The following is a 25,709-nucleotide window of genomic DNA, read 5'->3' on the forward strand; positions in this document are numbered from 1 at the left end:
GAGTCTGCAGGGAGCCAGGACAGCCAAAGTCAATTGGAGCAAAGTCTATGGAGCTGAAGCACTTCTTAGATTGTAAAAGTCTTGCACAAAGTTAGAGAGTTAGTTGAATGAAAAATCACTGTAGGGTCACGAGCTGTTACACTTGTGAAAGTTAGAGCTGAGATCAACTCTAGAAAAGCAGATACTGCAAGTCTCAACTGAGAAGGGCAAGCTATGTTAGGCAAAGTTTGTATGCAGTACCCTCTGGGACCACTACACACAAGTATGATTACAGGTGTAAGCAAAACCAACCTTTGGTATAAGTCTGTACCACACAGTTTTTGGTAGTGAGCTGAGCAGCCAGGCTTATCTCAAGAGGGAATGTGAGCTTGTAAGGGTGTTAGACTAAGGTCTATAATTACAAGTATTCAGATAGACACGTAAACTCAAGGTTTCTTGGTAAAAACACTTCTTAATTTATTACACAGTCAGTTAGAAAACATTCACTAAAAGGAGGCAATCAATATCACACTGAAATATACTACAGTACTTTACATTTTCAGGCTTGAGACATTTAAACTACTTTGAAGTAGGAGCAAAAATGGCATTCAGAGCATTGAAAGTAGGAGCAAAAAGGCATAAGTAATAAAACGAATGAAAAAGTTACTTATCTTACCTGGTAACGTTCTTTCGATGGGATGTTCCTTCGACGTACTCCACATCTTTGACAGTAATTACCACAGCTGTGCTGCTTCGGAAAACTTTTTCGGCGTAGGCGTCCTGCGTCGATGACATCGATACGCTGTCCCTCGAGGGCCTCCGTCAATGGTCGACGTCACCAGATGTTATCTGAATGTATATATCTGATGTATCTGATGTATATCTAGGACGCACGACGCCCGTAGCCTCAGTTGTAGTTTTTCCCCAGTACGTGTGGCACCAATCTCCTGCCAGTATGACTACAGAAAGCCTTGCGGAAACTTAAGCTGCAATCGCATAAGAAATTCTGTAGAGGGGCAGGAAGGGAGGGTACGATGTGGAATACGTCGGAGGAACATCCCATTGGAAGAACGTTCCCAGGCAAGATAAATGGGACTCCTTTAAATTGAGGGAGAAGCCCAGCTTGTGAAGGGAGTGGCAGGTGACGGACAGATGATCCAGGGCTTGCTCGGGAGAACGCACTCTGATCAACCAATCGTCCAGGTAGGGGTAGACGTGAATCCCCCCCCTTTCCTGAGATACGCTGCCACCACCATCATCATCAGCTTGGTGAAGACCCTTGGGCGGAGGTCAATCCGAATGGCAGGACCCGAAACTGAAAATGCGAGCCTCAGGTACTTCCTGAGCTTTGGATGAATCGGCACATGAAAGTAAGCATCCTTGAGGTCTAGAGACACCAACCAATCTTGTAGTTGAAGGGCCTGGAGGACTTGAGAAAGAGTTACTATCTTGAACTTGTCCTTCCTGAGGAGCTTATTCAGCCCACGCAAGTCCATGATGGGTCTCAATCCCCCGTCTTTTTTCGGGATCAAAAAATAAGGGGAATACCATCCCTTGTTCCTCTCCGCTACAGGTACCAGTTCTATGGTGCCTTTCTCCAGCAGGGATAGGATTTCCTGCGCAAGGAGAGGATCCGGACGCTTCAAAGAGAGCTTCCCCGGTGGATTATCGTGAGGCCTCTGCCGAAAGGGGAGACAGTAGCCGTGGGTTATGATCTCCAGAACCCACACATCTGAAGTAATGGCACGCCATTCTACAAGATGCTGTGCCAGTCTGCCCCCAACTGGCGAACCATGGGGCATGGCCTCATGACTGAGCAGACGCGACTGTGGCAGTGCCTGATGGCAAAGAGGCAACTGCCCGAGCGGCTTTGGCACCTCGAGTACCTTGCTTTCCACCTCTGAAACTCCTACGGTGGCCCCTTTGACTGGCAGCTCCTCTCGATCTACCAAAGGAAGAGAAGTACTGAAAGGAACCTCCCCCTCCATTGCAGTCCCCTAGGATGAAAAGGAGGAGGTTGTCGTACTGCAGCGCTCAAAGACTTTGCTGCAGCTTTGGATGTCTACAACCTCTCAGGGCTCTCGTCAGCCTTGCTGCCAAAAAGATGGACACCACCAAAGGGCATGTTGAGAAGCCAGGATTGCACATCCGGAGCAAACCCCGACTTCCGCAACCACGCAAACCTGCGTATCACGGTGCTCGCAGCCATGGACCGGCTGACACAGTCTGCCATGTCCAGACCCGACTAAACGGATTCACACATGGCATCCTTGCCGTCTTCCACAAGGGCTAGAAAACCATCCCGTTCCTCCCCTTCGGGAATATGCTCAGTTGCCAACAATATACAATTCCACAGAGTGTGAGTGAATCTTGCCAGGGCACAAACGGAGTTGACTGCCTTTAAAGCCATACCCCCAGAAGAAAATACCGTCTTCGCCCAACCATCAACGGGCTTGTCGTCCCTATCCAGAGGGATAGTAGGGTACTCAGCCTGCTTTGCTGGGGGCATAGCCGCCTGCACAACCAAACTCTCCGGAGTAGGGTGCGTTGACAAGTAGCAGGGGTCACCACTAGCTGGGCGGTATTTTTTCGGCGGGAGACTCTCCGGAGCAGTCCAAGCTGCCGCCGCCACCCTTCTTTGCAACGCCATATGAAATGGCAACACCGGGTCAGTGGGTGGACCTTGATGTCTGTCAGATCATCCTCAAGAAAATCAGCAGATGGAGCAGACCACCCCAAATACTCTGTCACCCTCGACATGAGGCGCCTAGACGAGAAGTCAGCATGTGAACCAGGCTCAGGCCTGCCACACTCAACCTACGGAGAGGTATCAAGACCACTGGCGTCATGTAAGGATTGACAAAGGTCTTCCAGTTGGCTATGACCAGACAACAGGTCATCAGGAACCTCAGGAGGCACAACCCTCTCCTCATCAGACCCTTCCTCCACCTCTGAAATATACTCCAAGGGTTGGAACAAATCCACCCTAGGAGGAGGAACAGAGTAGGGCTCAAAAACAGGCCTCACAGACTTGCTCAGAGCCTTTCTCTGAGCTTCCACAGCCCTCCGGGGCACCTCCGGTAAATTCTTCTCAAAAGGCATCGAGGGCGCTGATGGAATCGGCGTCGACGTCGGCCGAGGCACCGACGACTTCGACAACAGCTTCGAGGCCAGAACCCCGAGCGTGTCGTTCAACGGCCGCGGCGCCGATGGCGTCAACGACTTCTTCGAAGCCGGAGCCTCGAGAGAGTCCCTCAACGGACATGGTGCCCACGACGTCTATGCCTTCTTAGAAGGCCTCACAGGCTCCGACGGTCTTGATGGCATCTAGGACCAGATCTGGACCTGGCAAGGCTATGGCGATCACCCATGTCCGATCGGGACCTCGACTGCTCCCGATGATCGCGCCGACCGCCCGAGGGCGTGCGAGTGGTGGCTCTAGCTCATTCCTTGCTGGCTTCTCTCGAAGGTGCGGATGGAATGGAAATCACTATCATCTGTTGGCGGAATGCATCCCATTCGGCCGGCGACAAGTGTTTAGTGGGACAAGTTACCCGCCGTCTGGCAGAGTCCTCTGACGAGGACGGGGAAGGCGACCGGTGACGGCGCTTTCGTGAATGCCTCGAAGAGGCAGAGGAATGGCGGGACCCACTCCGAGACCAAGACCCCCTGGATTTACACCGACGCAGAGAAGTGCCCCTCGAATCGTCGGTCGAACGACCAGTAGATTTCGACTTACAGGTTTTAGAAACCCTACCTACCGACAACTTATTCTTCCGCTCCCGCAAGGCCTTCGAAGTCAGGGACCGGCAGTCATCAAAATTTTCGATGGCGTGGATTTCAATGATGCACCAGAGGCAAACATTGTGCGGGTCCGTAATGGACATTTTTTAACCACAGTCCCGACACTTTTTGAAGCCCGACTTTGGGGTAGAAGAAGACGAAGAGATCATGAATCAAGTTAGAAGAACCGAAGCGCGCCGAGATTCCGAAGTGAACACGTTCGCGGAAAACACGGAACTGAGGCTACGGGCGTCGTGCCTCCTAGACATAACATCCGGTGACGTCTACCATCGACGGAGGCCCTCGAGGGACAGCGTATCGACATCATCGACGCAGAACGCCTACGCCGAAAAAGTTTTCTGAAGCAGCACAGCTGTGGTAATTACTGTCAAAGAAGTACAGCCAATTGGGGAAGGTCTTCCAGCAAAGTTTGTCTCAGGGTTAGTTGGTGTCATGAACCTAAGGGAAGAAGTCCTTTCCGGAGCTTCTCTTGTCGATCAGAAAAAGGAGTTTCAGCACAGCAGCAGTGCTTCACCGGGCAGTTCAACGGTCCAGGAGGCTGCAGCAAGCTTCGTTCATGGTTTCTTCATCGGGTTGTTCTTCCCAGTGGTCGACTCTGTCTTCAGTTAAAGAAGCCTCACCTTTTAAACAGGTTTCTCCCATTCATGCACAGCCTAACTGTCACTTACACAGCAGGATGGCCAAGTCAGCGAATCAGGACTGGGTGCGTTCAGGTAACCATGGATACAAAGGACAGGGGAGTTTCAGGCACCTCCCTCATTTCCTGCCCTTGCAGACACACTGGAGACAGAGGCGGGTTTCAGTACCGAAGCCCGCCAAAGGCAAAACGAACAAGGGGATTAAACTTGGCACGCAGAGTAAACCCCAAGAAAGACCTCACAAACAAGAAATGGCAAAAAAAAGAAGACCGACCATTTTGACACAATGGTCACCCACGGGTGCTATAATGCAGCTGAGGATTCAGCCTGTGGCAGAAAGGCACAATGGAGTGAAACTTAAACCACTGCTATCAGCCATTTAAAGTCATGATGGTAACATAAAAAATGTTACATAAGTAAGTAGGAAAAGGGGCTACTAAATAACCCCTCAGCACTCCACATAAGATGGCGTGTGCTAGACCTACAACGAGAAAAGGTAAGTAAAGTCAATTTCAGTTTACTATTCAAGGAAACTGTAGTTCACCCAAGAAAAGGTATTTAAACCTTATGAGCAATTTAAAGGATTTCTCTGTGACACTGCACAGAGGGTGCTGTGTGGCACCATACAAAAAGTAGATAACAGATAAACCAAATCAGGTCAAAATACATCAGAGAGTGAGAAAAAGGGCTTACTCTCTCCAGGGTTAAAATTAAAAAGTCCTAAAGTCCAGCAAAAGAGCTGGTGGGGTGTTAGGCAAGATTGTATGCAGTACCCTTTGGGTGCACTACAACAACCCTGGCCTCCTGGCAATAGGAACCCAACCTTTGGTATACGTCTGTAATACATAGGTTGGTAGTGTGGTTGAAGTAGCAAGGCTTATCTCAAGAGGGGTCAATATGAGCTGTAGGGGAGTTACAAAGAGATTCACTGCAACAAGTATTCAAAAAAACTGTTACACACAAGGTTTCTTGATTAAACAATTATTAATTTATTTAACCGTCGGTTTAAATAAGCATTCTTTAGAAGGGAGCAATATAAAGCAACAAACAAATATACTTAAAAATACGCACTCAAATCAGCAAATACCCATTTGGGATGGCCTACAGATACTACCTACACCCTCAGGTGACTTCAATAGTTAGGGTGCTGGGGACATATCACTGTTGAATTTAGAATATTATTGAGAGGAGTGTCAAAGAAAAGAGGTTTCAGAATAAGACAAGGGTTTCACACAATTTTTCTCAATCAGGTAAGTACTTTTAAAAAAAAAAGAACAATGCAAAGTCAATTAACTCTTTCCCAGAAGGAAGGCAAAAACACATAAGCAGAGGAGAGAAGAGTCATTCAGGGAGCCAGGCCAGCCAATGTTAAGTTAAGGTGAACTGAAGCACTTCTTGCAGGTAAGTAAAAGTCTTGCACAATGGTTTAGAAATCTTTGTAGAATAAGAAGAAATCAAAGAAATCAAAGAAGGGACACAAGCTGATTAGGCTTGTGAGGTAAAGAAGCTGTTAGCAACTCTACAGAGGTAACCAAGACAAGTCTCCAACGATGACAAGTGAGGTTACACAACAAGGGGAGGTTACACAACAAGGGGCAAGTTCCTTTAGGTTGATGAAAAGTGCAGCAGATGGCTTCTGTTCCTGTGCAGCTGTGCAGATCCTGGTGTTCTTGGGCCTCAGTCGTGGGGACAAGAGGGAGAACTTCTGGGGACTCCTGCACTGCAATGGGACAGTCACCGACCGCAACCGGCAATCTTCAAACAAGTGGAACTTTGGTGTTTCAGCTCCTTGCATCTACCGCAAATAGCAACACTGCAGTTCCTGGCTGTCGAGATGGGCATTCATTGTGCCTGGGGTCCAGCACTCTGTTGAGGTGGCTCAGGCTTGGTCAGTCCTGCTTCCTGAGAGTCCAGAGGATCTTCCTGGAGCTCTTGGCTAGCTTAAAAGCAACACACACAATCTGGTGTTCCTCTCCCTGGCTATTCGGTTCTAGCAGCGACTGGAGTGGAAATTCAACCAGCTTCAAGAGGATGTCCAGGTGGCTTACTTTGGAGTTGATTGGTCTCAACAACTCAAGGGGAGAAGTCGTCCTTGCAGGGCTTCTCTAATCGAGACGAATTCAGAGCTGCAGCACAGCAGCAGGGCTTCACTGGGCAAACCAACGGTCCAGGAGTTGCAGCAGGAGTCTCTTCCAAGTTCTTCTTCAGATTCCTTCGTCCAGTGGTCGACTCTGCCTTCCAAGCCAAAAAGCCTTGCCTTTCAGGTTATGTTATGGTATGTTAAAGGTACTTATATAGCGCAACGTCACCAGCGAAATTGGTCTCCAGGTGCTCTGGCGGACCTGTAAACAGGAAGGAGGGCGGGTAGGGTTAGTCAGGTGGAGGGGGAGTATGAGAGTGGGAGAGGTGGTGTGGTGTGGTGTTGGCGGCTTCAGCTTGGTATACACTGTGTGCTGGCCTTTGGTGCAAGTATCGGATTGGGCGAGACCTCGTGTGCTCTAGGTGCTGTTTATGTGTTGTTGATGCAGTGGGTAAAGTGTGTGCGGATTGCATGGGAGAGAAATGGTTGTGCGAGTTTTATGTGGGTTGAGTTTGCAGAGATTTGAAGGTTTGGTTGGTGTGGTCTGTATCCTGAACTTCTGGTTCCGTTTGAGCTGTATTCCTGTGCGTGGGGTTATTGCTGATTCCTTATATGCCGCGCGCTGTGGCATGTGATGGTGCGGCACGGACACAGCTGTATCCTAGTGACTATTGTATGGAGTGATAGATATGTCTGAACCTTTCCTTCGGGTGTGGGAACTGAGGTTGGTGCTACCTATTCTCTTGTTATCTACTGTGTCAATGGTCTGTTGGAGACTGGAATGGTTCAGGGTAGGGGTGATGTTAATGAGACGTCCTAGTACTTCCGTCTTGGTCAGCCTGTGTATAGTTTCCTCCCATCATGACTATCTTTCAGTTAGTCCTTTGGTTTTTCCGTGGGGCGATTTCCTTAAGAGCTATTGTTTGGTTAATGTTTCTGTGTGATGGCACAGTGTGCTCCCCGCTGTATCTAATTGAGTATTGTGTACTGTGAATGGGTATGTATGTTTATCACACTCTGGTTTGGAGCTAATGGATGGGAGTTCCCTATTCCCTTGCTATCTGCCGTGACTAGGTCTGTTGGGCATGGCCATGGTTTAGGGCCAGGGTGCTATTGATGAGTCATCCTGGTGTTTCCGTCTTGCTATGTATTGGGGCTTTTGGGTCCTATTACGGCTGTCTCTCGGTTAGTCGTTTGGTATGCCATGGAGTATTTTCCTTAGGATCTTTTCCCTGTCGATTGCTTGGTGTGGATCAGGATCTGTGCCTTCGTTCGTCGATGTTTTAGTTGTGTGTGTCCCTGTGGCCGGTCTTCTAGTTATGATGTGACGAGCCAAGTTTTGAGTAGTTTCCTGAATAGTAGGTGGTTTCTTGTGTTACGTACGTACTTTGGAAGGTCGTTCCAGGTTTTCGGCGCCTGGTGAGCGAAAGAAGATCCTCAGAGTTTCTTTATTGTAGGGTTTCGGTTCTAGGCGGATGTCATTGCTTGATCTGAGCGTTCTTGTTGGTTGATGTAGACGCAGTTTATCTCTCAGGAACTCAGCGCCTAGATTGCGTACTGCTCTGTGTGTGATGCACATGGTTTTGAAATTTAATTGTTGTTTTATTGGTAGCCAATGTAGTGTTTTTAGCCAGGTGTGGTGTGTTCCCTTTGGGGTAGTTTCAGAAGCAGTCTGGCTGCCGCATTTTGTATGCTTTGTAGTCTTTTTAGCAGTCGTTCAGGCATACCTAAGTATAGGCTGTTGGCGTAGTCTACTCTAGACATGATGAGAGCGATGATGGTGGTTGTTTTATTGGCAAATGATAGGATCGGTAGGACCCTCTTCGCCGCTCGCAGGAGAAAGAAGCATTTCTTGAGTAGGTCGTATACTTGTGGCTCTAGGGTGAGATTATTGTCCATCAGGACTAGTTTTTTTACAATCGGCGAGGGTGCGGGGGTTGTCCCGAGTTCCCTTGGCCAAAGGATGAAGTGGTTTTCTCCTCCATTTTTGTGACGATCATTATTTCTGTTTTGCCTGGGTTGGTTTTGAGGCAGCTGGCGTTCATCCAGTTGAATACATCATGGAGGCAATTTTCTAGCGTTGAGTTTATTTCTAGTTTTTTTTTTTATTTTTAAGATTATTTGCGTATCGTCGGCATAGTTGCAGCAGGTGAGCCTGTGACCTTTGATGATTCCGATTAGTAGATATGGGATACATTACTCACCGTAATCGTATTTCTGATGCTTGTATCTGCTTAGATTCACATGCTGTGCATAGGCCGACATCTAGTGGAAGCTGCAGAGTATTACAGTTTGTTTTTCGAAGTTCGAAAATGGGCGTCGACATAGGGCGTGCCAGTAATACTATCCCTAGTGTGACGTCCACTGTACCCATGATCCTTTACGCGTCGAGGTCCCGCAGATTGTTTTGTTTCTGACATGAGGTAGCATGAAGTGCAGCGTGAGTACAGGTGTATCCAAGCAGATAAACATCAGAGAAGCTCATATAACATCTATGCACCTTCTCTCAGGGGAGGAAGGGCGGGCGCATGTGAATCTAAGCAGATACACACATCAGAAATACGATTACGGTGAGTAATGTATCCCTTCTGAGGCTTGTGGAATCTGCTTAGATCACATGCTGTGCATAGATTAGCGAACAGTGTTAGAAGAAGGAGGTGGGATGTGAGAAGGGTCATGAGCAAACAGGCGTCTTAGAACCGCTTGTGCCACTTGAGTATCTGTCTTGGAATGAGTGTCAATGCAGTAGTGCTGAGTAAAAGTGTAAATAGAGCTCCATGTAGCTGCTTTGCAAATGGTGTCAAGGGGTACATTTGCAATGAAAACCAGAGTGGCCCCAGTGCCTCTTGTAGAGTGGGCTCTTGGCGTAAAAGTCAGAGTTTTTTCAGAAAGGGAGTAACATAGCTGGATACAATTGACTATCCACTTCGAGATGGCACCTTTAGAGACGCAATCTCCTTCTCTGCCTGTAGCTAGGGAGACAAACAGTTGGTCTGTTTTTCTTAGCGGCCTGGCCTTGTCTACATAGTAGAGGACCGTTCTTTGCACATCTAGAGTGTGTAGTTTCACCTGAGCAGAGCTTTTTGGTTCTTGGAAGAAGGCCGGAAGCTCAATTGACTGGTTATCGCGGAATTTTTAAATGAACTTAGGTGAGAACCTAGGGTGTGTTCGTAGAACCAGTTTATCCTTATGAACAGTAAAGAAAGGATCCTGCTCTGACAGAGCCTGAATTTCATTGACCCTTCTTATGGATGTAATGGCCACTAAGAAGGCAGTTTTATAGGTGAGGTGTTTGAGACTGGCTTTATGCATGCGTTCAAATGGTGGGCACATGAGTTTAGCAAGCACCACATTAAGGTCCCATCCTGGTGGTGGGTTTGAAATTGGAGGGTGGAGTCTCTTTACCCCTTCCATGAAGGCTTTAACCACTGGTACTTTCCACCATGAAACCTTGTTATGGGAGATGGTGTAGGTTGACAGCGCCGCCAGGTGTACCTTGAGTGAATTAAATACCAACCCTGCATCCAGCAGGTGGAGCATGTAGGTGACAATATTGGAAGGAGTGCCATCAACCGGGTTGATTTGCTTATTCTGGCACCAGATAACAAATCTTTTCCATTTATCGAAGTAACAGTGCCTCGTGTTTGGTTTCCTAGATTCCTTTACGAGGTCCATGCATCTCTGTGGTAGGTTGAGATGTCCAAACTCTATGACTTCAGGAGCCATGCTGCTAGGTTCATTGAGCTGGGTTGAGGATGCACTGTTTGACCTTTGTGCTGGGATAGTAGGTTGTGCCAGCACGGGAGTATGATGGGTTCGCACACTGCTAGTCTGCGTAGGTGTGGGAACCATGGTTGCCTCGCCCACATGGGAGCAACTAGGATGAGCGTCATCGATTCCCTGTGCATCTTGTTGACCACCTTCCTCATGAGAGGGGTTGGTGGAAAAGCATAGGCAAACATCCCTGAGCAGTTCATCCACAGGGCATTCCCCTTGGAGTCTGGCTGGGGGAACCTGGATGCGAATCCTGGGCATTGCCTGTTTTCGCTTGTGGCAAATAGGTCTATAGTGGGGAAACCCCACTGTGAGAAGATGTCCTCTACGACTTCTCTGTGTAGACACCATTCGTGTTCTTCTGGGAGGGGATCTCTGCTTAAAGCGTCTGCTAGTGAATTGAGATCCCCTGGAACATGTTGAGATAACAGGTAAATGTTCCGTCTGAGTGCCCATGCCCAAATTCTCAGGGCAAGCCTGGACAGATTTGGCGAACAAGTTCCTCCCTGTTTGTTTATGTAAAACATTGCTGTAGTGCTGTCTGTTAAGATCTGCACCGACAGGTTCATCAAGTGGGGTTTGAACGCTCGAAGCGCTTTGAAGACTGCCAGAAGCTCTAGCAGATTGATGTGATTCTTGGCCACTGTGTGAGACCAGAGACCCTGCGTTGTGTGGTGAAGGAGGTGTGCTTCCCACCCGGATAGGGACGCGTTTGTAGTGACTACAGCCTGTAACTCAGGATCGAAAAAGGGTTTCCCCTTTGACAGGTTCTCTCTCGGCCACCAGTGAAGACTTTGTACAAGTGTTGGCGAAACGACCACTAGATCGTCCCACTGACCACTTGCCTGAGACCATTGTTTCGCCAACCATTCCTGCATGGGTCGCATGCGCAGGCGCGCGTGGGGAACCAGGTAAATAAATGACGCCATCATGCCTAGCAAACGCATTGCTTTGTGCACCCTTATCTGACGACCGGGCTGATATTGAGGAATTTGCAGTAGTATATTCCGAATTCTTTCCTCTAATGGAAAGGCCAACCCTTCTTGAGTGTTTAGGACAGCTCTTAGGAACTGTTTGGAGGTGCTTGGCACCAGGCTTGAATTTTTCTCGTTGATAGAGAAACCCAATTCGAGGAGGAGGTCGATAGTTCTTTGGATGTTGGATCTGCAAATTACCGGGGTTTACCCCGTGATGAGCCAGTCGTCCAGGTAAAGGTACACTGGGATTGCCTCCCTGCGTAGGTGTGCTGCCGCCACCGCCAGTACCTTGGTGAATACCCTTGGAGCCGAGGCTATACTGAAGGGCAGCACCTTGAACTGGTAGTGCTGACTGTCCACCTTGAAGCGCAAGAATCTTCTGTGCGCTGGGAACATGGAAATATGAAAATAGGCATCTTTCATGTCTAATGTTGCCATGTATTCCCCTTTTTTTAGGAGGGAGATTACCTCTTGAAGAGTAGTCATGCGAAATTTTTGGGGCTTGACATAACTGTTTGCAGGGCGCAAGTCTAATACTGGGCGCATTGTCAAATCTTTTTTTTGGCACAAGAAAGTAAGTTGAATAAATACCTTTGTTTACCTGGTTGCCCGGGACGAGTTCTATTGCGTCCTTTGCAAGAAGATTGATGATTTCCTCGAGGAGGATCTTTTGGTGGCCCAGGGAATGTATCTTTTGTCGTGGAGGGTGGTTGCGGGGGCGCTCCAGCAGTTCCATGCAGTATCCTGCGGACACTGTGGACAGCACCCATCTGTCCGATGTGATCCGTCTTCCCATGTGTTAGGGAGAATTCTCTGTTTGGGCTGAATTTCCCTACCTAGTGAGTCCCCCAGCAGCTTTGCTGGATTTCTGGGGTTTCTTTTTTTCTCCTGCCAAGAGTGAGACTCTTTTACCCTCACTCTTGGACATGTTGAAGTGTGTTTTCTTGATTAAACCTTGTGTTGAATGGGCTATGGGGTCTTTTACTCCATAGGGCCTCATGTATTTTTGTGATGTGGGTTACACCGCACCCTCTGTGCCGTGACCCAGGGGTGTCCTAGGGACTCCCCAACATAGACTCCATACCCTGGGACTGACTACTGTCTCCCAGGGCATGTAAAGTCACCAAAGACTTTGCTAGTCTTGAATCCTGAACAGAACCAGTACAAACCATCATATTGTGGACGTACTGGCTGGGGCAATTCGATTGCCCCAGGGTCTGTTAGTCGAGGGGGCACGTCTCCGTCCCCCCTGATCGAGTTTTGGCTGGTGGCAGTGGAAACTACTTTTTATATTCGACCGCGAATATTTCCCTATGGGATTTCCCATTGTTTTAGGCTAACACATTTAATTATTTATTTACGGTAGCCTTAAACATACCGCCGGCTTATATATTTATTATTATAACTCCGGTTGGGACTCTTTGCCAAAACTTGATTCTAAAATGGCGTTGGCGTTCGCCTCTGTAACTCTGACCCAAAGTGGAGCCCTTTGTTCCACTTTTGGCGGGCTTCTCCACAGAAGCCCTCCAAAGTGGTGCCACTCTGTCTGGGGTACTTAGGAGGGGTGGAGGGGGATTTAGGCACCCTGGACTGAGTTACCTTGGTAACTCAAGTCGCACTCCGTCCTGATTGGCCCAAGTGGTGAGCCGGCCGGCTCACCACTTAGCATGTTTGAGTGACAGCTAGGCTGGGTGAATGGGGGTTTGCTGCATAAAAGCAGGGCTTTGGGGACTGGAACTTGAGAAGTCGCCACAGGACCAAGAATCCGACGAGGGAAGAGCTGAGCCGACCTGCTTCGACGACACCAACCGGTGGAGCCCTGCGGAACCGTCTCACCACCTTTCCCGACGACCGAGGAGAACTCTTAACGGAGTGGCTCCTTCCCTTGACTGGTGGGGACAACCAGTTTTCACCTTCTTTCCGCTTCTCGAGGTATCTCGTGGCCGCCTTGCCCGTGCCAAGCACCCCGGCAACCGGAATACCACACTTTTACCCCTAACCGCGAAAGTCGGTACAACCCTTTAACCGGAGGACTCCGCGGCTGGTCTCTTCCCGGGCAGTGCAACGACCTTCTTCTTCTGCTCTTCAGCGAGAACTTCTTCTCCCCTGACCGACGTCGAGCCTTGCTGCCACTGCCTGGAACAACTGCCACCGCCGGAGGATCCTTTCCGCTTAAGGTACCGTGTTCCGCCTGGCTTCCCTTGCCACCGACTGTACGGGGTAGTTTTAGCCCCCGGCTTTCGAACCTGGGAGTGCCTGGGACACCCTGGCTAAACTTTCTAAGCCACTCTAAACTCTTTCTTACTCTTTGCAAGACTTTGAATCCCTACTAACAGTGTGATCTTGGGCACATTTTCGCTCCGGCTACTCTAAGAGTGGGCCCTGCCTAGTGACTTTTGCTCACCTGTGACTTTGTACTTCTTTGAGCCTATTGCAAGTGTTCTGGACCTTAGAGTGGTGTGTTTAACCTATTTCTGTTTCTTTCATCCCTTTCTTGATCCTACTAGAGTGTCATCTAACGTTAAGCACTCACCTCTGTTCGAATTATGTGGTGTTAACCTAGAGTTGTCTAGATAGGAGTAAGGGGTGAAACTGCTTTCATTATAACTGCGTTTGAAGAGTTTTTACTATATTTTTTGCTAGAGTGATTTCAACTTATGTGTGTTTAATAAATAAATAACTATATACTTTTCAAACCAAGCTCTGGTCAGTGTTTGCTTGTGCTATTGTATTTGAGTACCTATGGTGTATACTTTACATACTGCCTAACTCTTCTTGAGGGAAGTCTGACTGCTCAGCCACAGCTACCAAGTAAATCTGGGTGGTGCAGACTGCTACCAAGTGGGTTTACTGCTATACCTGTAGTCTTAAATCTTTTGCAGTGTTCCCCAAGGGAACTGCACAGATTTCTGCCTAACACCATGCTTGGGTGAAGTTGGAAATGCGCCCCCCTACTGGGGATGCGTGGGACGGGACCCTGAGCGGAACGTCACTGTTTTGCAGGAGGCGTACCACCTCTGCCTGGGCTGCCTCTTCCTCTACCACGGCTCCTTTTATTACCTCTGCCGTAACTTTGGGTAGTCTGTTGGTTGCCACCCCACGATGTACCCTGTCCCTGTGTGTAATTGGAGCCCCTCTGGGAATTTTGGCCGTGTGAGCGACGAAAATTACTATTCCCTCTTTGATTGGTGGGCTTATTTGTCAATTGTCCCAGGGACTTCAGAGTATCGTACTCGTCTTTGGCAGTTTTGAGTGCATCCTCTAATGCTTTGCAAAGAAGACATTCGGTTCCACCGGCATGTCAATAAGGGTAGCCTGTGTCTTGGGTTTAAACCCTGACTGTCTTAGCCAAGCATGCCTCTTAATGACAGTGCTCTCTGCTATGAGCCGGCCTGCATTATCTGCAGCGTCAAAGGTCGTCTTCAGAATGCAACCGGACACGGCTCTACCCACCGACGCGATTTGGGCTAGCTGGCCCTTTAGTGGTTCTGGAGCAGAGTGAATGAGAGCAGCTACCTGCTCCCACTGGTGGCAATTATAGCTTGCCAGCAGAGTGGTGGTATTGGCGATTCTTGCCTTGTAAGCAGAAGTGGAGGCCACCTTCCTTCCTAACCCATACATTTTCTTGCTCTCTTTGTCTGGGGGAGCCTCAGATGAAGATAGAGGTGTCCCCGCTCTTTTTCTGGTGTTTGTGATTACCAATGAGTCGGGCTCAACTTGACCCTTTATGTAAAGTGGGTCTGACTGGGCGGCCCTGAACAACTTCTCAATTCTGGGATTTACAGCCCTAGTGAGATTAGGAGTGAGAAGGGAAGGATCAATTCTTCACTGGATTGATTTGAGAATAGGAATGGCTTGAGCAACGGGCCTTTTGCCACCCACTAGCTCCTCTACAAAGTCCCTCTCTTCCTGCGCCCCCTGAGTGTCTATGTGGAAGCTCTCTGCAGCTTTAGCCAAGACCTCATTAGGAGGGGCTGGTTATCTATTGGTGAGTCAGTAACTTGTGGTTCCTTGCGAACCGGAGAGTCCATATTGTAGACTTCTTCCTCGTCGTCGTCCTCATCCTGGTCCTCATCATCTACATAATACTCTACCACTGTTTGGTCGTCCAGCATTTGTATTTGTGGGTCAACCGGATACTGTTGATAATGCAGGATGTAGTAAGGGTCTGAAGTCAGTCCCTGAGCTGGAGTATCAAACTGAGATCTCTTATTAGGAGGCTGAGGGTCCTTGGATCCTGAAGGAGTAGCATTGTCAGGGATATAGCTGAGAAAATGCAGTGGTTTTTTCCACTAGATGTCGGCCTATGCACAGCATGTGATCTAAGCAGATTCCACAAGCCTCAGAAATGTAGATATATGTAGATGTTGCATAGTAGCGGGAGAAGGATGATCCCTGTGGTACACCACAAGTGGAATCTCTCGAGCTGGATTTGAAGGGTTTCATCCATACGGTTTCCGTTCTGTTTGTTAGGATGGATTTTATCCATAGTAGGGCGGTGTCTGTTATTCCGAGTCCTTCTAATCTCTTTATGAGGGTGTCATGATTAACTGTGTCGAATGCTGCGGATAGGTCTAGAAGTATCAAGGCAGTGCTGTTGTCCGAGTCTGCGTTCATTTTTAGGTCATCCCATAATGAAAGGAGTGCTGATTCTGTTCCTCTCATTGGTCTGAAGCCAACTTGTGCCTGGTCTAGTAGGCAGTGCTCTTCTATGAATTCTTGGGTCATTTTGTATATGTACGTTTCGAGCAGCTTGGCTGTGTACGGGATGTTGGAGATGGGTCTGTAGTTGGAAAGGTCCTCTACGGTTCCCGCTGTATCTTTGAGGAGTGGCCTGCTGTACGCTGATTTGAAGGCTTGTGGCACTTTCCCAGTGGTGACAGAAAGGTTGAGGACGTTCCTGTGATATTCCACAGGTGTTCCTTGTTTAAGAATCAATTTGTATGTATCCGGGGGCACCAGTCTGACAAAGGTCTCCACTGATATTTCTGGAGAGCCTTGTAGTTTGGGTGTTCCTCCTGAGTGTAGGTGGGTATCGCAGTAGGATCGGGTGGTCTGCTTTGTATGGTTTGTTGGATGTTGGTGATTTTGTTTCTGAAGTGGTCTGCAATGTCATTGCATAGTTTTGTAGACAGAGTTGGTGAGTTGTTGCAGCCCAGTGGATTTTTTATTTCATTTATGATTTTGAAGTGTTATTTTTGGGTGTTTGGTGCTTCAAATCTTCGGTTGTCGTAGTGTTTCCTCTTCGCTTTTTGGATTTCCTTTTTGTATGTGCGGTTGTGTTGTAGGAATTTCAGCTTATTCGCAGTGTTGTTTTGTTTTCTCCAATCTAGTTCTAGTCTTCGTTTTTTTCTTTTCATGGTGCTTAGTAGTGGGCTGAACCATTTTTCCATTGCCCTTTTATGAGAAGAAGTGAAAGGTTTCTCTTTAGCGGTGTTGTCTATAGTTGTTACAATCCAGAAGTGCAGCAGGGCTACTTTTTTGATCAGGTCACCTTCTTCCATAAATGTTGGGTGCAGTTTTCTGAGCTCCAGGAGTTCAATTAGATTGGAGTTTTTGATGGTTCTCCAGTTTCTTTTCAAGGTGTTCAGTGTTTTTTCTGGTTGCCTATTTACTGGAGTGGTCATTTTGATTACCAAGGGGATGATGAGGTGGTTGCTCCAAAGTATTTGAATTGGGGGTGCTGTGGTAAGGAGTTGTTTGTTCGCGAAGATTGCGTCCTGTATGCCCTGCCAAGTGGGTTGCTCCTTTAACTAGTTGTTGTAGATTCATTGCTGCTAATTGGCTGGTTAGAGATTTATGTGTGGTTGTTGTTTCTTCTTCGAACTAGATGTTAAAATCTCTGAGGACGATCAGGTGATTGTGTTTGATGGCTAGGATGGTGATTGCTTCCGTGACACCGTCTACGAAGGTTGCATCGTAGGTTGGTGGTCTGTATATCAGTATGAATTTCAGGTTTGTTTTGGGGCTTACTGATAGACACATGATTAAGGATTCGTATTTATCAATGTATAGTGGGTCTTCCAGTTTGATATCCAGGTGTTCCTTGTGGATGATTGCCAGTCCCCCCCCTCTTTAGGTTTTTCTGTTTGCTTGGATGCATTTGAAGTGTTCAGGCAGGCAGCTGTTTAGGTTGATCTTGTAGTTGTCATATAGCCATGCTTCTGTTACAAATAGGATGTCAATCCCTCCGTCACAAAGCAGATCGTATATTTTGGTGGCATGTTTGGACATTGACCTTGCATTGGTTAGGTTGCAGTGGAGCTTTTTGGTGTTAGTAGTTCCTTGTTTTGGTTTGCAGTTGTTTGGTTGCGGTGCATCTTTATTGGTGTTGATTGGAGGAGGATGAAGATCAGCGAAGGCTGCATCTTCATTGAAGCGGTCTACTAGACTGAAAGCTTAGCTGTTCAATAGCGGTGCTTCCCTATTCATGATGGTTGGATGAAGATCAGAGAAGGCTTCTTCTTCATTGAATTGTTCAGTTAGGTTGATGTTTGGGTTGTTGGTTATTAGTGCCTCGTCATTTTGTCTGGTGTGCCTTGGGTGATGATGGTGTGCTTCTGTTCTTGTGATGTATGGGGTCGGAGTCTTCCCACATTCTTCTTGGGTGCTCCCGTCTTTTTTCTGGTTGTCTCAGGCTGTTCTTTGCATGTCTTGATGTCTCTGTGTCGTTGGGGTATCCAAGTTCTGGGGTTGCTGCGAGGTATGGTGTCAGATATAAGGATTTTTCCCTTTCGAAGTTCATTCTGGTCGTGTTGGTTTTTGGCAATGCGTTTCCTGGATTTGAGGTTGTTTCTGTAGGGGTGCGTTGAATTTGTGTGTCTATGTCCAATGTGGCCTTATCTTGTGCTCTTTCTCGGCGCCCCTTCCTGGTCTGGGGAATTTTGGTGCTTGGTGCAGAAATGCAGATTGAGTGGTTGACTGTGGTGTCTTGTGCTAGGCAGTACTGGTGTTTCCTCTTGTGTTAGTAAGCTTGTGTGCTTTTGGTGCTGTCTATTCTTCAGGTGGGTTCGGTAAGTATCCTAGGAGCGCTGTCTGGTGGGGTTGGGGATTACTGGGCGTACGGTTGTCGGGAGGCGTAGGACTAAGTTCGGTAGCTGTCTATGTAGGTCTATGAGGTATTGGTGGAGGGTTGGTACTATACTATCACAGTCTGGTCCCCTCTAGGTGTGTGTCAGGTTGGTCTAAACAGAGTCTGAGTTCGAGGCTAAGCATATCTATGCTCGAGAATCCTGTATAGTAGGAGGGGGGTACACCCCTAACAGTCCAAGATGAGTACAAGACCAAACACAGGTAGATTTGAGAGTCATGTACAGTGGGAGAGAGGCCTACACCTAACAATTCAATTTGGGTATCAGCCTATATACAGTTAGAGCCCAACAGTGCAGTTTGAGTAGCAACCTAGACACAGTTGGAGTCTAACAATGCAATTTGAGTATCAGCCTAAACACAGCTAGATTTGAGAGTCCTGTATAGTGGGAGAGAGGCCTACACCTAACAATGCAATGTGGGTATCAGCCTAAGCACAGTTAGAGCCTAAGCCTAACAATGCAATTTGGGCATCAGCCTAAATACATTTGGAGCATAGCAGTGCAATTTGAGTACCAGCCTAGACACAGCTAGATTTGAGAGTCCTGTTTAGTGGGAGAGGGGCCTACACATAACAATGCACTTTGAGTACCAGCCTAGATACAGTTAGAGCCTAACAATGCAATTTGAATACCAGCCTAGATACAGTTGGTGTCTAACAATACAATCTGAGTATCGGCCTAGACACAGCTAGATCTGAGAGCCCTGTATAGTGGAAGAGAGGTCTACACCTAACAATGCAATTTGAGTATCAGTCTAAACATAGCTAGATTTGAGAGTCCTGTATAGTATAGGAGTCCTGTATAGGAGAGAGGCCTACACCTGCAGGTTCGGGGAGCCTCCCGAGAGCTCGCCAGGCAGCCAGATGAGTGCAGGGAAATGATAGTCAATAAGGAGGGAGTCACCCGAAAGCCCCTGTGTTTCTTCCTACAGTCAACGTTCCGAACTGCTCCTGCTCCTCGGCCCATGCCTTAAACACCAAACAATAACCAGCAAGCGGCACGGGACGTGGAGGGGCTAAAAAGCATCCTGATCTGTGACGTCCACGGTTTCAACTTAGCGCGAAGTAGTTCATGGGAACTATAGTCCCAGCATCATCCGAGGGCCCAGCTCACTACATTGCCAGGGCTTATTAGCCTTGTTTGGTGACTTCAGCCGCATAGGCTTTCATTCACACAGATTGCACCCCATTTCCTCACAGTGGGACCTGAGCCTACCAATCTACACCACACTGATGACACCAATGAGGCTAAAACATGCATATGGTTGCTTGTGGCCGCGTTTAGAAGGGATGTGACCAAGCAGGCAGGACTGCCCCATTTGGGTAAGGACCAAGCCTGATTTGCATATGGTCTTTCCCCTTTCTGTATTGGCTTGGCAAGCTAAACAACAATGGTCTGGAGGGTTGCCCAGAGCAATGGGGGTGGTTAACATACATTCTATTAGTTTAATGGATTGACAAAGTTAATTTGTTCAAGCTCCAAGTTCACCACCCAGATTTTAGCCAGCGTGTGCAGTACCTTCCAAGTGTCGGAGCCCACTTAAGGGATTTATGATGCAGGTTTCCCCCATTCATTCAAGCCTAGCTGTCAGTCACACAGCAGGGTGGCTGTCCTTGCTGGACAGCCAGCGGGCCAATCACCTAAGAGTACATTCCTGTCTCCTAGGAGTTTAAGAACATGGGGTTTTGGGCACTTACCTCGCTTCCTGCCCCCGCCAGACACCCTGGAGCCAGAGGTGGGCTTCACTCGTGAATCCCGCCAAATGCAAAACAAACAAAGGGACCAGACCTGGTTTGGCGCGTAGAGTAAATCTGAAGAAGGACCTTTCCACAAAGAAGTAAAGTCAAATTCACTTCACTGCTCTTGGAAACAGTAGTTTATCCAAGAGAAGATATTTAAACCTTTGGGAAATCTGAAAGACTTCCCTGTGCTACTGCAAAGAAGGTGCTGTGTGACACAATGTAAAAGATGATGCCTATGGAGTTTGTCGACTCCGCAACCAAAAGAAACAGTGTTTAAAATCACATTAAAATACACGAAAGAGTGGGAAAAAGGGTCTCACTCTCTCCAGGTTAAAAATGAAAAAGTCCTAGATTCCAGCAGAAGTGCTGGGGGTCTCTAAGGTAGAGAGGAATTAGCACACTGATAATTCTCCCTAACAGGGGGTCTTCTAAGGTGGAAGGATTTAAGCACTGAAATGAACATTCTCCCTAACAGATCCCTAGGCAGGAGTCAGTCAAAGTAGCAGCACCATAACTCCTTCCAAACCTAGGCCGACTAACAGATCCCTACCACAAACCAGACTCGTTGGGCAAGCCAACCCTGTCCCAAACATCCTGAGTAGACGCTAAATGTGAATCCCAGGCGCCAGGATGCCAGACATACTTTTTTCACGGGTTCCACAAACGTTGCAGACCCATTCAAGTGAGTGGACCTGCAAACAAAGTCTGCGAATTCATGAACATGCAGGTTCAATGCCAACACTGTTGGTAACCTAGAGAAAGTGCTATCACTGCCCCTAGCCCTCCCAAAGTGAACCCATCTGCCCAAACCTTCACAACAGTCTTGCCCAAGGCGCAGATGTTCTATATTCACCATATACACACACAGGACAGCAGAGGTTCTTACAAAAATAGTCCAGCCCCCTCAGCCTCATTCTGACCCAGGGGACGTTAAAGGCTCCAGAGCTCAACCAATTATCACTAACAGGCACAGACCCTCCGTCAACCAATTATCACTAACGGGCGCAGACCCTCTGGCGAAGTCACACTCAAGGGGAATGGAGAGCCCCATAGAAACAAGATAATCTAGACTGGCAGTGTGAGTTGCAGGAACAGGAGGATTGCGCCAGGTGAAAGGTGGAGGAGGAAAGGATATTGGAGAGGTAGCAGAAGAGGAGGTTTACCCACCTGGACCAACTCATGAATCATCAAATCCAGTTGGGTCAAGCCTCAGCACCAACTGTACGGTGCGCCGACAGGGGCGATCAGCGATGTGCAGCAAGTCATCAGTTTTGACGGTGCTGTGAAAGAACTTGTATGATAAGGATGCATCTGGGGCTCCACGCAGGAGGAAGAAGGTAAGGAGGTTGTGGGGCATTGGGTTTGGTAGGAGGGGGAGATCACAGTGCGAAGTGGGGTATAGGAGGTGAAAACCCCCATTTAGAAGCGGGAGAGAAGTCAAGGCAGGTGGGGAGGAGATTCTGTAAAGAACAGGGGTAGAGGGGATGGTACATGGTAGGGTCTTAGAGTCTAGGTGTGCGGGGAGGGCAGCCTGCTCATGAATAAGAGTATGGAAAACAGAAGGGAGTGGGACACAATTCGAAAGATAAGGAAAAAAAGGCATGTCGGCCATACTGGCAGACATGATTTGGCTGGTGAGGATGGGAGGAGCAAACATTTGACCAGCTGGGGTTCGGCTGTCCAATACAGATCTGGGAGAGGAGAGAAGGAGTAGGTAGTAAGAGCTGAAGGTGTGGAAAGGAGATGGGATGTTAAATCTTCAATGGATATGAGGGTAGTATTTAAAACAGAGGAGGAAAGAAGGGAGTAGATTCTATCAGGAGTGGAATGGAAGGAGGGGAGAAGAGAAATGGAAGGCAGAGGTAATATCTCTAGATGAGTGAAAGAAGGTGGTAATAAGAGAAGAGGAAAGGAGCTCAGAGGTAAAACCTAGATTGGATTGGAAGGATGCTATAACAGAAGATGAAATAAAATGGAAGGAGGGGGGAGGAAAACAGGAGCACAGTTGAAGGATGGGATACAAACAGGGGATGGGAGGGAGGAGGCCAAAGCTTGAATGGCAATACCTAGTGCGGAGTGGAAGGAGGTTGTTATAGAAGGATTGCAAAGAAAAGAGGGAGAAACATTGGAGGAAAGCAAGCATAAGGAAATTGTAGACATTCAGAAGGTGGTAGAACTGGAAGCCAAAGCTTCGAAAGGAGAGGGTCAGGCAGCGGGGACAAGACTCTCCGCCCAAAGAAAGGAGTATACTAGAGTCTGGGAGTGAGACAGAACCAGTAGTAACACCAAGGGAGTGTGGTACAGAGGAGGCAAGGAAGAGGTCGAGGAGGCCTAGGAACAAGGAGGACCATGAGGGAGAGCAGGGTCTAGCGAGCCAGAAGGCAAAGGTTCCAGCCGGCCAGGTCAGTCATACAGTTTGCACAAGGAGGAGAAGGTTTGGCCACGATTTAGCCACCCTGCTTAAGGGCTCCCCCTGCTAGCTATTCCTGCCATCTAAGACCACCACCAGGCTGTGAGAATTGCAGTAGACCAGGGGTATGGGACCCTGGATAGCTTGCACCTAGAGGTACATGAAGAAGGTGGTTTGGGAACCCTGTGAGCCCGCATTGCCAGGGAAGAAGGCGATGGTGCAACCTCCCTGGAAATTCAAAGGACTTGAAAAGAAGAGGGTTCTGAATCTCCATGATCCACCAATGCCAGAGCAGGGCAGAAGGAGGTGGAATAACACCTAAAGAGCTCTAAGGACTGTGACTTTGATGCCAGAACCAAGGGGACCTGGCAACTGCAGCCAGGGAGAAATACAATTCTGACTATTTTGTTGTTCTTATTACGCTTTTTGTTAGCCCACTGTACAGAACACCTATTAAATCAGTGAACGAACTATGTGCTCTTGGCATCCTTCTTGGTCTCCGCTGCCACCTTCATGACAATACTGCGAAGGTCCTGGTTATGCTAAAGCACATAAGAGAGTACCTAATTTACCTAAGCACACAAATAAAAGCGTCCGGCTGTTCTAATCACACCACACAGATGTGGGTATTATTATCCTATTTGCAAACAGAAATGTTTGACTGTTTGCAATGCACATAGTGGATGGTCTGAGTACCCTAATTACACCCACATATCAATAAAGCGATTACACACTGGGGGGGTCATTAGGGCTGGTCTATAATAATCACACCCCAAGTGAATAGGGGAAGGCTTCTGCAATTTTTATCACACATACGAGACATCAGAGACAAACTGACTGCATTAATCGAACCTGCTTGGTGAGTACTGTACTTACGTCTTATCTCGAATCAAAGCTTTACGCTCCTCAGCTGTGCTGTTCCAGGGATGAAATCCCAGTAGAAACTTCCAGACCTCCTTTCGGACTCCTTGGCTAAGGCCCTGGGGTAGAAAACATAAGTCACTATATCTCTGAAGTGTTGCTCCTAACCAGTGAATCCAGATGATGCTACACTTGGTAATTCAGCAACATACCCTAGCCAAAAATCAGAGCATAGAAACACATCAATGAGCATCTACATTCATCCCAGGAGAAGAATATTCCAGAGCTGCTACATTCAGAGGCTAACCACCATCATTCTGAGATGTTTGAAGCTGCCACTGAGCATATACACTCAGTCCCTGGACAGCACATGTAGCTACACTGAACACTGAGCAGCTTGATCCTGTGTAGTCATCCTCAGTTTCTGGGCAATCAAGTTCCTGAAAAGCTATGTCCAATTCCAAAGAAATATAATTGTATATGGCCATTTCACTTCTTGAGCATCACATTCATACGCAGCTTTTGCTTACTTCTAAGGAAAAAGCATTCCCAAAAAAACTTGTAAGTGCCCAGTTTCTACATAGCTAGGGCCTGTTCTTAAGCAGCACATTCCAGAACAGCTACATTCAGCTTCTAAGCAGCACTTACCCCGTTAAAGATTTTCTTCTTCAATTCATCTACATCCCTCACTCTGCCCTCAGGGTCCAGGTGGTTCTCCCACTCCTTTTCAGTCAATGGTTTCCCCCGCTTCACTGTTGGTCGCTCCCCCAGCTCAGCTTGCTGCAAAACATGAAGGAAGACTTTGGTAAATGGAACTGATACTTTGGTGAATGGAACCGGTTAGTGATGGCCATACGCAAAGGTTCACATGTGTTCAATGATTTGGGAAAGACATTAACACCAGTTTCAGATACCAGAGCTAAGCCACCAATGTAATAACAGACAGCATGCCCAGACCAGGAACAATTCAATTACAATGAAGTAGGATTGTACTCCACAAGGGAATTAGGTTTCAAGTGAAGGAGTAAGTGAAGTCTGCAACTTGAATTTAGCATGTCCCCGTGTCAGACATGCTGTCAGACAGCTGTCGCTTCCGTTCCTAAGCGTACCCAAGGGGTACCAAGTGGGTAGGTGGTTGGCGTGTCCCTTGGCAGCTCGCACAGCCAGCCGCCATATCCTGCCACTATCATTCCCCTTCCTCAGTCCACTGAGTACTTCTCAGCAGTATAGGAAACTACAATCCCCAGAAATATGTGGCCGTAAGGATGGAACGCATGGCAGCATTACATCAGCGTTTTCCGAATGTGACCCGAAACCGCTATTCACCGGTCATTGCTTCTTTAAAGAGGGTGAGCTGATGGGGCTCTGTGCTTCTCAACTGTATTCCCATATCTTTAGACTGTCTCTGGTCTACTGTTGAATATTGGCTTTTTGTTCTTGACAGACAGCTGTGTTTCTCTGGATTGCCCGTTGGATTTGCCTGTTTCAGTTGTGTATTGACTGGTGTTTTCCTTGTTGCCTGACCTCTGAACGTTTCCTGGACTCCTTTTCGATTTGCCCTCTTCTGCTTTGGTATTCCTCAGACTGCACTGTATTCCACTCCTGCATGTGCTCGGGTTTCAGCTGGGTTTGCCATCTGATTTTGTCTATCCTGGATTGTTCTGCATGAAGTAAAGATGGGGTTTCATGGAATTGAACATTATTAGCTCATCCATTAGATTGTGCCCTCGTTTCGTACAGGTTTAGCTCCTTGCATCCCTTGGACTGTTTTTGTGTCCACTGGCTACTAGTGTAGTGCAGTTTTCCTGGCCTATGGACATTTCATATATATCTATGGTTAGGAGTGAATCACATTGATAGTTATTCTTCTGCTTCCCAGAAAAACACAGGTAGGAAGGGCACTGGGGAGAAGAAAGGGGAGTTATTGAGATCTGCTTTCGTGTTCACCATAGTAATGTTGTATTCTTTCTTTTTGTCTCCCTCTATAGTATCTGCTGGTTTTGTCCTCCTGCCTTTTCACCTGAGACCCAGGTTCTGTTATTGTTCCCACGGGTGCGCGCTCAGGGGGAAAGTCTCCCTGCGATAGCAGACCCACTTCCTTTCTTTCAGCTTGACCGGAAGGTAGTGGGTTTGTGACACCCTGGCAGAGCTCACAATTTCTCCAAGCTCGTGCCATTTGGTATCTGGTAAGAGGGAGAGGACAGAGCATGGCAGAGTGGGAGGTTAGCCAACTTATATTTTCCACATTTGTTGTTGTTGCATGAATTACTAAAATAATGTATACCAACTTTTGCTTTCCAAGTAATATAAATTACCTCTACATTTAAATAAACCCTGTGCCAGCTAGAGAGGG

The 25,709-nt window shown here is 47.7% G+C and overlaps 1 protein-coding gene across 4 annotated transcripts in view; it reads right to left on the bottom strand.

Moving 5' to 3' along the window:
* TBC1D17 (TBC1 domain family member 17) overlaps positions 1-25,709 on the bottom strand; it is a 743,081-nt gene that overhangs the window by 306,764 nt on the left and 410,608 nt on the right. For all 4 annotated transcript variants that reach the window (XM_069605252.1, XM_069605249.1, XM_069605253.1 and 1 more), the window contains 2 exons: positions 24,005-24,136; positions 23,372-23,475 (listed from right to left, as the gene is read on the bottom strand). In XM_069605252.1, coding sequence (XP_069461353.1) covers positions 23,372-23,475; positions 24,005-24,136 — 236 coding nt within the window. The remainder of the gene's footprint in view (positions 1-23,371; positions 23,476-24,004; positions 24,137-25,709) is intronic.

Source organism: Ambystoma mexicanum, chromosome 1p, assembly GCF_040938575.1.
Source record: "Ambystoma mexicanum isolate Mex_15411 chromosome 1p, UKY_AmexF1_1, whole genome shotgun sequence".
NCBI classification, from domain to species: domain Eukaryota; kingdom Metazoa; phylum Chordata; class Amphibia; order Caudata; family Ambystomatidae; genus Ambystoma; species Ambystoma mexicanum.